The 13626-nt window shown below is 36.7% G+C and overlaps 2 protein-coding genes across 4 annotated transcripts in view; one reads left to right on the top strand and one right to left on the bottom strand.

Annotated features, from left to right (window-relative positions):
• Positions 1 to 8859, top strand: part of cep104 (centrosomal protein 104) — a 41725-nt gene extending 32866 nt beyond the window's left edge. For all 3 annotated transcript variants that reach the window (XM_053504699.1, XM_053504698.1, XM_053504700.1), the window contains exons 21-22: positions 6442 to 6535; positions 7264 to 8859. In XM_053504699.1, coding sequence (XP_053360674.1) covers positions 6442 to 6535; positions 7264 to 7400 — 231 coding nt within the window. In that variant the 3' untranslated portion in view covers positions 7401 to 8859. The remainder of the gene's footprint in view (positions 1 to 6441; positions 6536 to 7263) is intronic.
• Positions 8860 to 8946: 87 nt separating this feature from the next.
• b3gnt7l (UDP-GlcNAc:betaGal beta-1,3-N-acetylglucosaminyltransferase 7, like) lies at positions 8947 to 11520 on the bottom strand. The gene has a single exon (XM_053504702.1). The coding sequence runs from the start codon at positions 11120 to 11122 to the stop codon at positions 9845 to 9847; it is 1278 nt and encodes a 425-aa protein (XP_053360677.1). The 5' UTR covers positions 11123 to 11520; the 3' UTR covers positions 8947 to 9844.
• Positions 11521 to 13626: the final 2106 nt, after the last annotated feature.

Here is a 13626-nt window from a genome sequence, read left to right on the forward strand (position 1 = left end):
TGGAATGTGGCCTACAAAGAAAAGAACACCGTACCAGGCATTATGAAATCTGAGGATTACCAAAGGATTTTGGGTCGCACTGTAAGGCCCAGTGTCAAAAAGCCTAGTTTGCGTCTGAGATCTTGGGTCTTCCAGCAGGACAATGATCCCAAACATACTACAAAAAACACCCAGAAATGGATGGCATCAAAGCGCTGGAGAGTTCTAAAGTGGCCAGCAATGATTCCAGATCTAAAAAACATCTAAAAACACTTTTGGAGAGATCTTAAAATTACTGTTAGAAAAAGGCAGTTATGAGAGAAGAAGCAGTTTGCAAAGGAAGAGTGTCTAAAATTCCGGGTGAGAGGTGTAAGAAGCTTATTGATGGTTATAGGAAGCGACTAATTTCAGTTATTTTTTCCAATGGGTGTGCAACCAAATATTAAGTTAAGGGTGCCAATAATTTTGTCCAGCCCATTTTTTGGTGTTTTCTGTGGCATTATGTCAAATTTTCTTTTTTTCTCTCCCTTTTTTTGTTTTGTTTTGTTTCAATACACACAAGGGGAATAAACATGTATATAGCAAAACGTGTTAATGCAATACTTTTCTGATTTTTGTATTTTCTGGAAAAATTTTAGGGGTGCTAACAATTTTGGCCATGACTGTACATTGCTGCCTGGCCAAATAAAAAAAAGTTGCACACTGATATTTCATTGTACCACCTTTTGCATTTTATAAGCTCATGCCAAGTCACAATATTTATTTCCATCCAGAATCACATTAATTTCTCATCAGACCACATGACCTCTTTTCAGTGCTCCACAGTCCAATCTTTATGCTCCCTAGCAAAATTAAGCCTTTTTTTTTCAGATTAACCTCAATGATGAGTGTTTTTTACAGCAGTTTAATCCCAATCCCCTAAATTCTCTTAACGTTGTGCATGTGGAAATGCTCTTAAGTTCACTATAAAACATAGTTATAGTACTGTTTATTTATTTATTTTATTATTGTTTTATGATTTTATTTTACGAAGTGCTCTCCTATCAGTCTTTTTTAAACACATTTCTTCCTCAAAGATCATGGTTTACCACTATCCTTCCAGTTTTTAATAATGCTTTAGACAGTAAGTACAAATACTTAAAAAAAAGATTTTGTTCTTTTTTAACTGGCCAGATTTCTAATTTAAATCTAAGATTTATAACACAATTATGATATATGTATATACAGTGTGAATGTTATTAATTAGTTAATTTATTTATTTATTTATTTTGGTATCAACAATTCACATGAAAAAAATTAACAACCAAATATTGATGCATTAGATGACCCATGCATCAGATGCATCTATGTACTTGTACATAAACCAATACAATACCATAATTTAAATACGGGTCTTGTCAATGACAGTATGTCAAGAAATAGGAAAATATTAAGCATACCCCTGTTGTCCAAGATGCAAGAAAACAAAACATTGAAAGTCTTGTAGAAAACTGAACGTTATTTTATGTACTACTGCAACTACCTGCTGCAAGTAATCATTCGAACCCAAAATAAAGGGAAATGGCTTCTGGGTGTTCGTATATTTTACTTTTTTTTTTTTCATTTTTTTTTTTTTTTTTAAGTTTAGTCCACCAGCTTAAGACTCCATATCTAGATAAGAAAGTTACAGCGCCTTCTGTATGTGCAGTAGATACCTGTAATACTAAAGGGCTGATTCGTGGATAAAAAGCCACATATGTTCCTCTAATTCAGGTCTATTTGATTTCAACTGCCCTTATCTATAGTACAGTGAAACCTTGGATTACGCGCATAATTTGTTTCGGAAGTGGGTTCGTATTCCAAAACACTCGTAGGAAATAATGGAAACCAAATTATTCATTCCACAGCGCCAAAAAATAAATACATAAAAATAAATTAACTCAAAATATAAAGTAAAAATAAAACAAATTAACCTGCACTTTACCTTTAAAAAAAGTAAAAATAAATCCTGACAGATAAGTGTTTCCGTTTGTGCGTGCAGGTGCTGTGTATTTGTGTGTAAAGCAAAAGTAAGGAGGCCCCTCCCCTCTCTCCCTTTTCGTCTTACACAGTTACCCTTCCTCCACTATTTTCGCACACGCGCGCACACACAACGGAAACACTTTTATCGGAAAAATAAACAAGAAATCTCTGTAAAGACGATTGACTGAGTGACACACTAACAGAATCACTGCTGTAAAGGAAAAAATAAAACAAATTGACGTGCCCTTCAAAGAGAATCGTGACAGTGTTTTTGTGTAGAGCAGAGAGAAAGAGTGCGTGTGTGTGTGTGTGCGCGCGTCTGTGTGTGTCTGTAAAGGCAGGAGGGGTCTGTGTGTCAGACACAAAGAGCAGGCTGATACACAGAGAGAAAATGGATCTTTAACCTCTCTAATGAGACTTGCTTTTGCTTTACACGCATGCTGTACACACATGCATACAGACACAAAATAAAATATGTTTTACGCACACACATGTGGTCACAGTGTTATAGTAAACAGTACATGCGTGCACGGATGTTCATTATACCGATGAGAGACACGCACTAAGACCCAGCAGGGGAGACAATTACCCACAATTCCGCAGCGCAAGACAGAGAAAAACCGTTGGCTCAGTTGTGATCACGTGACGCTCTGCGTCAAAACAAGAAGCGCATACATGATACGTGATACTCGGTACTCGTAAACCAACACTTGTTTGTTTTCTAAGTCAAAATGTATTAAAAAAATATTTGCTCGTCTTGCGGAACACTATTAAACTGTGTTACTCACAATCCGAGGTTTCACTGTATTTTTTTTTTTTTTTTTATATATAATGGTTGATATTGATTTCGAGTATTTAACTGCAAATGCAGCATTTTTCAGCTTGCTAAAATGTTACTCTGACCAGACACAGTTTTGATCATAGGTTTGATCATACAGATAAGTAAAAGTAAAACTAATAAACAAGGAAATTGCGCATTTAATTTACATGTGATCATTTATATACACGGATATGTAGCTTTATTAATGAAAGGTCATTGTATCTGGACTGCATCATAAATTTTCGTCATAACAGGCATAAATGTATTTCCCTGTAAGTCCTTTCTTTTTGCTAGGAAAAAAAAACACTCAACTCGCCACCATTTCTGGTGAGTTACCAGAATCGTTATCATAATCACTACTACCCTGAATGTTAAACAAATTTTGACAAATTTGACTGTTTAAATAAAAAAGTTATCTGAATTTTAAAGTGATCTGTTGTTTTCGTCACAAACATAGCAAAAAAACAACTTCCATGTAAAAACAAAGTTTCTTACAAACAATCTGCATGGCTTCAGTGTATTTATTTTGCTATAAAAAAAAAAGGTTAGTAGTATAAGCAGTTGATCTTATTAATGGGAATACATGGAGGCTTGCACAGAACACCAAATAGGAGGGATTTTAATAAGTGAGGTTGATGCCCAGCTCACACATGTTGCTGAGTTTATTTTTATTGGGTGTGTTATAACCTGTGCATATAACACAGGCTCACTTTTCAGTCTCAAACCAGTTTTACTATTCTGTTACACTGGCAGACATGCGCATTAACACTGGCAGACATGTGCATTACAACAACCTTGTGTCTTTATTTATAGGTAATGCTGTGTTTGCACTATTAGGTGTGGGGTGAAAATGTGCTGAAGTTACGGTTCGGGAGCATTGGGGAAAGTGGTTGATGATTTCAAGGGTCCTGAGTAGTGTACAATTTGTCCAGTTAAATCGGGTAAACTTGTGAAACCTAAAATGTTTACTCTTTCAAGCATTGGTCTAAATCGTAGTATTTAAAAGAAAGAAACTTGGGATACCAAACTGCAACTATGCACATATGTATATCGATTGAACTTTTACATATTTAGCATGAAAAAGCCCTTACAATCTAGGTGTAAAATGAGCTAAAGTTGCATTATAATTTCATGAATATACAGCCTGGTCCAAAAGTCTTGATCAATATGCTAAATGATTTAAAGGTAAATTTGCAGCTATTCCCTGACAGATTGTGACTTGTGTACAGGCTGAAGAGTAGAACACTGATACATTTCCTAATGTTGAAGCGAACGACATGATCTTAGTATAAATACCCCTGTTCTCGGAACAGATACAGTTTCAAGTTGTGTTTTGCGTACACTTATCATGGACATGATTGTCATGGCAATATTGCTCATTTAATGATTCCTTTATGCTTTCCAAACTATGCTTTCACCTGCTTTCAGGAATATGCCTGTGCCATCAGGGAGGAAAAAAATTGATAGATGGGATAATCTGGTCATTCAGTGTGTTAGGGTAGTCAATTGACTTAATTTTATTGCCACATAACATTTCTAAATCCAGTCCTGACCAACCAAAGCGACCACAGATCATGTACAAGTGAAAGGTTGGGCGAATCACTTCATGTACTTCCCCTTTTACCCTGAAGTCTAATCTTTATGTTCATTAGCAAATTGAAGCCTTTTTCCTGATTAGTCTTATTAAGAAGTGGTTTCCTTATGGTCACACAGCTGTTTCAAGATTCAAATAACTTTATTAATCCCAGAGGAAAATTGCTTATGCTCGGTTACAGGTGCTCACAGTTGTTAACTAAGAAAAGGTAATAAAGAATAAAGGTAATTAATAATAATAATAATAATAATAATAATAATAATAATAATAATCTTTAAAAAAAAAAAAAAAGTTCCTAAAACAGTAAGTACCATCAGAATATGACTCAAGGCCACTTGTAAGTATTGCACAGTAATCTAGTATATTCATGTAATATTGTATTATTATATGTAATCTTGTTACATATTTTATTGGGAAGTAGGCAGTAATCAATATTATTAATATGGTAAGTGATAATGTCCTGTTGTGTAACAGTTAGTGAAAAATCCACATACATGTGTGTATGAGTTACAGAGAAGAGTTGTAAACTTTTATGGCCGTTGGGAGAAAGGATCTCCTGTGGCGCTCTGTGGAACACTTGATAGTAATCAGTCTCTGGCTGAAACTGCTCCTCTGTTCAGCGAAGACACTGTGTAGCGGGTGAGAAGAATTGTTCAAAATGGATTGTACTTTGAATAGAATCCTCCTCTTCGCTACTATATCCAGCTCCATGCCTAGAACAGATCCGGCCTTTTTAATTGACTTGTCCAGTTTGTTCTTATCAGACACCTTAATGTTACCACCCCAACAGACCACAGCGTAAAAAATGACACTCACCACAACATCCACAGAATGGTGTTACAGGCGTTATACCTGAGCCTTTGAAGAAAATACAACCGACTCTGTCCTTTCTTGTAGAGTGCCGTTGTGTTGAGTGACCAGTCAAGTTTGTTGTGCAGATGGACTCCCAGATATTGGTATTTAGAGACCATGTCCACTATCTCCCCCTTTACAGATATAGGAGTCACAGGGGTCTTGCTCCTCCTAAAGTCTACTACCATCTCCTTTGTTTTCCTGATGTTCAGTTGTAGGTAATTACGCTCACACCAGGAAACGAAGTCATCCACTACAGACTGGTACTCCGGGGTGTCCCCCCCCTTTATACACCCAACAACCACAGAGTCGTCAGAGAACTTCTGCAGGTGGCATGACTTTGAGTTATATCTAAAGTCAGATGTATATAGGGTGAAAAGAAACAGAGACAGTACAGTCCCCTGGGGAGCTCCAGTGCTGCAGATAAAAGTCTCGGACACACAGTTCTGTAGTCGGACATACTGGGGCAGCAGGTCAGATAGTCCATGATCCACGAAACCAAGTGGTGTATTATGGCATCATCGACTCCCATGAACGGCGGAGAGGCAAACTGAAGAGGGTCCAGAGAGGACTTCACCAGGGGACGAAGTGTATCCAGGATCAGTCTCTCGAACACCTTTATAATGTGCGATGTCGAAGCAACAGGCCTGAAGTCGTTCTGGGCACAGGGGCGTGGTGTTTTGGGTACCGGCACAATGCATGATGTTTTCCACAGTGCAGGGACTTTTTGCAGAGACAGGCTCAAGCTAAAGTTTCGTTCCAATCCTGAGTTCACATTATGAGTACTGCTCTTACTTTCACTATCGAGTATAGCTATGATACCTACTGTCTATTTTTTATGATACAATGTCACCATTTTAGTTATGTTCATGCAAGTTTTTTTTCTCCGAACACATTTCTTTGACAGTCCACCACTATGTGTTGGAATGTGTTGGACAGTTCTTAACTCAATACCAGTGTTTTTTGTTTATTTGTTTTTTTCTCTCTTGATGCAGGCTAATAAATTTGACCTTTCTAAAACGACTTTTTTCTAAATTGACTTTTTGGGGGGCTGGCAGTGTATAAATGAACAAAATGCAGATGCTGAAAACTTAATTTGTATATACGGAGATGTTTGTTGTATTCATTTGTGACTGAGAACCCACAGTCTTGCAAATGGTTAAGGCTGCAGACTAACACTGAGCTGCGTATTTAGGGCTGGAAGTTTCACCTCATGGACAGCAACACAGGCTGTAAGCAGAACACGCGCAGGACATTGGCATTACAGCGGACTAAGACACACACACAAGGTGAGCCATTTATCCCACTCTTGGCCTGTAGTAAGGCCTCCTGCTTTTCGACCCTATCCCACCACATACCCTTAAATAGACCTACCTGAAAAGAACTCTAACTCAGCAAAACAACTTTTAATTTCATTTGCATAAAAAATGTATAGTAATATCTACAAAGCAATATGGATGTGAATAATATTGAGTAAACTGAAGGGTCAGAAATAAGCTGAGATACAGATTGCCCCTCCCTCCCCCAACCCCTTACACTTATTCCAGAGTCATGACTGAACAAGGTGCAGTTATATAGCTATGAAAGGAAGGAATTGTGGATTTAAATTATAGACAGGGTAGTAACTTAACATGAGGTACATCTGGATGGCGCTGACGAACGGGTAAGAGAGGCTAGTTTGGTACATACTATGGATACTTTGGAAAAAGAAAAAGAAGGAAAGAATTAATTAATCACTAAGGTTAGTAATTAAAGTCATAACCATAGGTTCATGTTTGACACTTGGTAAACCTCCACACATCCCCATATAAATACAACTGACAAACAATTAAACCACACCCACTGATACCACCCCACAAAATTCCCCCCCCCCTTTTTTTTTTTTTTTTTACAAAATGGCTCACAGAAAATATTTATTTTTATTTTAAAGCATAGAAACGTATTACTTCATTGCTCAAAACTTTTGAGTGCAGGTTGCTTTATTTATTCATTTTTATTCTAATTTTGCTTCTGTTAGGGAAGACAATTGGTGCAGCAGCAATGAGGCCAGCAGCAGTAGAGTCTGTTGGAAGGGGCAGAGGAGGTGTCAGGAGCACCACTCGTACCCCTGCACATGCACCACAACCCAGTAGGACAGGTAAAATAAAGCCCTAAACTACCAGAGTACTCCTTATTCAGCAGGGCCACACATGGTTATAGGAGTACAGAGCTCATCTAATCAAATCAGTTGGCTCTGTTGTGACATGCTACACAGGAAGAGAGTAAATGGGTGTTTAGACAGCTATGTCTAATGTCCCTTTGTTGTATCTGTATTTTCAGTTTTAGTGTAATTGTGTGTGCACATGTAAGATATGTAGATGAAGTTTAATTTAAGCACTTTTATAATTTTCAGTAATTTCAACAATGTAGCTAGTCTGAAAGTTAAAAAAAAAATTGTTTTCAGCGTTGTTGGGGAAATCTTTACCAGCATCTTTAATGTCATCTGTCCATATCATCCCAGTTTCGGTGTTTACAGAGCATAGAATGTCGAAAAGAGTAGATTGTGAATTTGATTCATACAAATTGTAATGAAATAGAATCCCCACTTGAGCAGATATTAACCAAAGCAGTGTCAAAAAAGGCCTTTTGCATAATTATAAAAAAGAACATTATGTTGTTATAACTGATTGGTAGAGTGTTGGTTTTTCTGAAACAATAGCCAACAGTAACAGTATTTCAATGTTTAATACACCCATTGTGTTAATAACAGTTTTATATTTTAGCGTCCTTTTATTCGCTAAAATATGAATATGGTTATATGGTTTTGTCTATTATATGTTTTTTGTCTATTATAGTCATTTCACTTAAAATGCTAAAAGATGTTTTTGGTCATAAGTAAAGTGAAGTGTGACTAGAATAAATTGTTGACTAGAATATTAAATATTAATATTGTTATAAAATTGGAATAAATTTATATTTAATTAATTATTGATACATGGTTCTATGTTGTGAATTAGCTTGTGTTTATTTCTGCACAAAAGGAAGTGTTTATATTTTTTGCAATTCCAAAGATGACTAAAATGTATTTATTAAACAATGATAAAAAGTGTGGATTTGTCAAAGTACCATCTAACACTATAAGCATAACAGATAACAAATGAATATCTAAAAATACAAATATACCTGTAAGCACAAGTATCTATCAAATCTAGATGTAAAAAAATGTAATTATATAAACTTTACATTAAATAATTTTTCTGGTTTGAAATGACCTTTATGACCTTTAAAAAATATTATGACATTAAAATAAACTTCAACAACTTTGTGTTGACAGCTTGCAATGAAGGCATTTGCACAACCAGAACTGAGCAACTAACAGGAAACGATATTGTAGTACATATACATACAGTACAGTAAAAAATATTGTAAACACATAACACTTCTTTCCATAAATTCACCACGACAAAGACCATTTATAATGTTTTTTCTATGCAAATCAGCCTTTGTGTCCTATAATAATGTTCTTAATTTAAGAGTATAAATAAGAGATTGGTCTCAGTAAATGACATGTGAACCTGACAGGGACTGGGAATGTATGGAATGTCTTTTGAAAATAAAATGTCTAATCATTGCATTCCCATGAAGTGACTGTCTTCATACACAAGCATATATCCTCCTTTTCACATCCAACTCACAACCACACCGTTTAAATGTGGTATAGTTAAATAAGGACCATTCAGATGAAAATGGATTAACCCTTATTATTGCAGGATGACATTTCATAGATTCAAATGTAGCTGATTAAAAAGAACACTTATTAAGTTTAATTATGAATGTATGACAAATATATTTCTACTTTTTTTCCATTGTGTTTTTTTTCCATTTCATGCACATTTTCTACATGGAATATGTCATGCAGTTCATTTGCTCTTTACTGGCCACAGTTTAGATGCAGAGCTTCGCTTTTTGCATGTTATTCAGCCTCTGTTTTCTAAACACTTGTCCTTACATCAACATAAACAGAAAAAAACTAAAAATAAATACATCCGTGTTATGTTTCAAAGAACAATATATTCTTATCGTCTTTATATTATGTTTAAACATTGTTGTAAAATATGGCTCAGGGCAGAAGAACAAAGTGGCTGTTATGTTTTCTTTTTTTCTGGAAAAACAGCTAGCCCGCACTTTATGCAGTAAAGCATAATTATTGTTTGACATCCACACATATCCTCCATCTAGAAGCTTTAGGGCACTTCTTTGGTTTTCTGCTGTAAATAAACCTCCCGCTTTGCACTTCCAATTATATGGATCTCCAGTTTAACATACACATGTGCAAATGATCAGACTACCGATTAGTTAGTTGTTTTTTATACATATACATCTGCATTTTTTTGCATGTAAAGTGTCTTAGTTGCTGAAAACTAGCTTTAGTTTTTTTAGATTATTGTTCTTGTTCTACTTCTCCCTTTTCTTATATTTTATTGAACCATGATTTCACCTAGTTCACAAAAATTAACCTTTTGATCCAAATGATATTAAAGCATGAATAATGATTAAACAAAGCACAAAAACACAAAGCTGTTGACTAGTGCTCAGGGTTTTCACAGATCACACAAACTCTAGTCCACACCTTTTCTGGCACAAGTGAGTTTCTTGTTGTACACAGTGTCCCACATCTTCAGCAGTTCTTCTGGGCTCAACTTGTGCACCACAATGAGATGGCGGTAGAAACATGGGTCGCTGTTCATCGGGCTCACCTTGCGTTTAACGATCCCAAATGTTTTAAACCCTGGGTGCCTTTCAGGTGCCAGCCCTAACTTTTGAAGGCATATGCCCAGGAAGACATCATCGATTGGGAAAAGTGTCACACTCTCAGAGACGGAATAAAATCTACGTGCCAACTGAGAGGACATAAGAAACCCTCCACCACCTACGTAGGGTGGATATGGCGCGTCAAATAGCTCTTTGGGTATATAGTACTTACTTTGACGATTTCTAATGGGTATTGCTTTTGAAATGGTATCCCCAACAAATAGGTCACTCACTTTGCCCTCCTCTGTTCGGAAGTCTATCAGGTCCACCAGGTTAACTGGGTTGACGAAGACATCATCGTCCCCTTTGAAAATGAAAGGAACGTTTGTGCAGAAGAGGTTAAACCATCTCAGAAAATTGACCTCTTTTAATGTGAGGTTGAAAAAAGTATCCATGAAGTCCCATTGCAGGATATCTCCATAGAGCCTGTCCTCGTATTGCACCAGTTTCTGTAGGTTTTTGGAGTCCTTTTCGGGAGAGGGGGTACCTAAGAGGAAGAGGGTTTTTATTCTTTTCCCGCTGACGGTGTGCTCTTTGCCCCAGGTGAGACGTACAGCCTCGCGGCGGTCGTGCTGCTCTATAACCGACTTCACCACGATGAGCAGGTCCACGTCCCCAGCGCACTTCTCGGGGTGGTTAATGAGCATGGGGAAATATCTACAGTGTCTGTGCAGGACGAACTGGTGGAACCTGGAGTCCAGAGTCTGAAACCATTTCTGAGTCCGCAGGCCGTCGTCCGCAGCGCAGTGGATCGCGGTGATGTTCCACGCAGCCGGCGCGCGCTGCCTGACCGGAGCCGACGCGTTTCCAAGCGCGCTCTTGTTCTTGCATTGCAGGGAAGAGCAGCCGTTACTTTTTAGATCCGAGGGTAAGTCCTTCATCCGAATGTTCACCACCATAAACTTCTGGATCATTAACAAAGTCGCAAACACTAAAGTTAAACTCAGCAAGGTCTTTAAAACTCTGTTGCGCCGGAATAAATGATCCATTTCGTAGACACGCACTCTTTTCAAACGCACTCTGGTGGGACACTTGCTCAGATCACCTGCGAAAATCCACCGGAAAATTTGATAAACGGATACCATCGATAATGACCTTTTGGGTTGTTGTCCTGGTTGAAAAAAAACGGCGTCCCGTTAGCTGGCATTTTCGTGACGATTGTCAGTTTAGTCGGTGGTTTGGGTCCATTTCCCTTTTCTTCTCTTCTCTTGTCTAATTTTTCCTGCCTCAGCTCCACGGTGTGTCCTGGTAACCCTGTAACACATAAGAGGTTTCTTGTACAGTGACTCGTCCCTTCATCCCCACCCCCTTACACACACACACACACACACACCAAACACATACCTGTAACCTTTCCTGAGCTCACACACAACTGTGTAGATTCTTAAGTCTTCCCCATTTAAAGAATTCAAACTTTCAAAGCTAAACAATCTATTTACCAGAATAATATTTTCAAGCAAATAAAATATTTAAAACAAGTGTATTGTATGACCCACACTGGCACATGCGCGTTTGTGCACAATTTGCCTATATGGAAAAAGAAAGGATTAGTCCTTTTTAAAACAGTTTTAAAGATTTTTTTTTTTATAGTGTGTTGAATTTCGAGCTTTTAGGCAGTAAGGCATTTTTTATCATTTTTCCCCCCGTGTTTGAATATGCTCTTGGTCCAGTCAGTAATACCAAGAACTTAATCTGCACAGCATCTCTCCTAATACCTGAACATCTTGAAATGATCAGGCCAAACAAGGCCATCTGCATTCCCGCACTTTTATTTTTACCTCACAATTTTCGCCATAGTGTTACCATACAACTTGGGGACCTGTTTTTCAAAAAATCTAATCAGAGATCATTTTTGTCATAAGTTGGGCTTGTTCTCTAAAGTAAAATGGTCAGTGTGTAGACGAAGCAAACCACAGCACACTGACTTAATTAAATTAAACTAAATATTGACCTGCTGTTTAGTTATCTTTGAATATGATTGTAAGTGTTAGATGTCTGAGATCTGCCTGTGAAAGACACTGCTCTGCAGATATCATTATTACCCCAGACCCTTGGTTTGTAGCCCTTAAATTCCAGAGCATTTGAGACATTTTTTGTTTTGTTGTTTTTTTTTAATACAAAACATAACGCTCAGTATAAGTGACAAATCCTTTTTTCAGCACAACCTATGCAATATGATGAACTGAATCTTATTTTAACCAACTATACAAACATGTCTGAGCAAAAAAGAAAAATAAAAGTTACCAAGGCAATGAAATACGCATGATCACATGTTTATGGGTGTTTTCGGTTGTTTCTATAAACAAAATAATAATAATAGTAATTTGCTAATTTTAAGAAATGTCATTCCTATATTCCAGTAATTTACAAGTTATAAAACTAACGATAACCTTAGTTCTACCTGACATATCTGAAAACCCAAATGCACAATTTGCTGTCTGAAGCCTCTCTATTAACACACACCAGTAAGGCTTTCATATAAGCACATGTATATTTTTATTCACAAAATGATGTGTTGTCGGCATGGATCTGTCGTTTGGGTTTTAAGTGATTTATTAAAACATCAAATCTATCATGTTTTCTGCCCTTTTGAGAGTGGCTTTAATTAAGTTCAATAAATGAAACAGCCTTGTTGTATACACAACATAAAAGTTATTGAGTATAATGCAGTAAAACAACAGGAATTATAATTTTGTATAATATACCTAATCACGGTTAATGTACAAAAAGATGATTTTCATGCCTATATAAGTACAGCTCTGACAATACTTTTAAATGCAAGACAAAACACTGGTTTATATTAATGCACTCATTCGTTTTGATATTAACAACTTAAAAGGTGTTTGATGTGTACGATGCACCAAGTAAATAAAAGATGTATAATTGCTGATAAGATTTTTTTATATTCATTTTTTTTTGGTAAGGATACGTCTATTTAGCATTTTTGTAAAGGGGTCTCTGGTGTCAGTGCTTTGTAACAGTCAGCAGTAAACTTTTCTGACACAGGAAAGTCTTAAGGACAGATTTTCTATAACATGACAAGCAAATTTTTGTCTAAAATGTGAGATAAAAAGACTGGTTGTGTCACAGACAGTTTATAACATAAAACAAAACTAGATGAAAAGGTGTGACCTATCATTTTAATAATTTTAGTTTTAATATAATTTAATCTCTCACACATTGAGTTTGTATAAGAGGGGAAAAAACAAGATGTAGTGTTATTTTTTTTAATCAGTTTTGGGTGTGGTCAGACATCACACCACCTCGGAATTTATTGTTTGTTTTTCTAGAAATGTTTTGTTCTTAACACAACCCTCACCAAGTGTCACCAGCTTGCTTCTCAAGTTAATTAATGAGTATGGGCAAATATCTACAGAAAATAACCTTTGCCTACCCTGATGTCTGTCATGCAGCTGGTAATTATATCACTACTCTTTGACTGACCTGAGGTTAACAACAGTGTATATATTTACAGGAATTTTGACTTTAGGACAGTAAAATCCAACCTAACCTGGCAAACATACTGCCAAACCGTCCTCTGTGAGCTGGAGTCCTAATGTCTTTTGTGCTGTAAGTGGCCACTTGTGTC

Source organism: Clarias gariepinus, chromosome 9 (assembly GCF_024256425.1).
Source record: "Clarias gariepinus isolate MV-2021 ecotype Netherlands chromosome 9, CGAR_prim_01v2, whole genome shotgun sequence".
NCBI lineage: Eukaryota > Metazoa > Chordata > Actinopteri > Siluriformes > Clariidae > Clarias > Clarias gariepinus.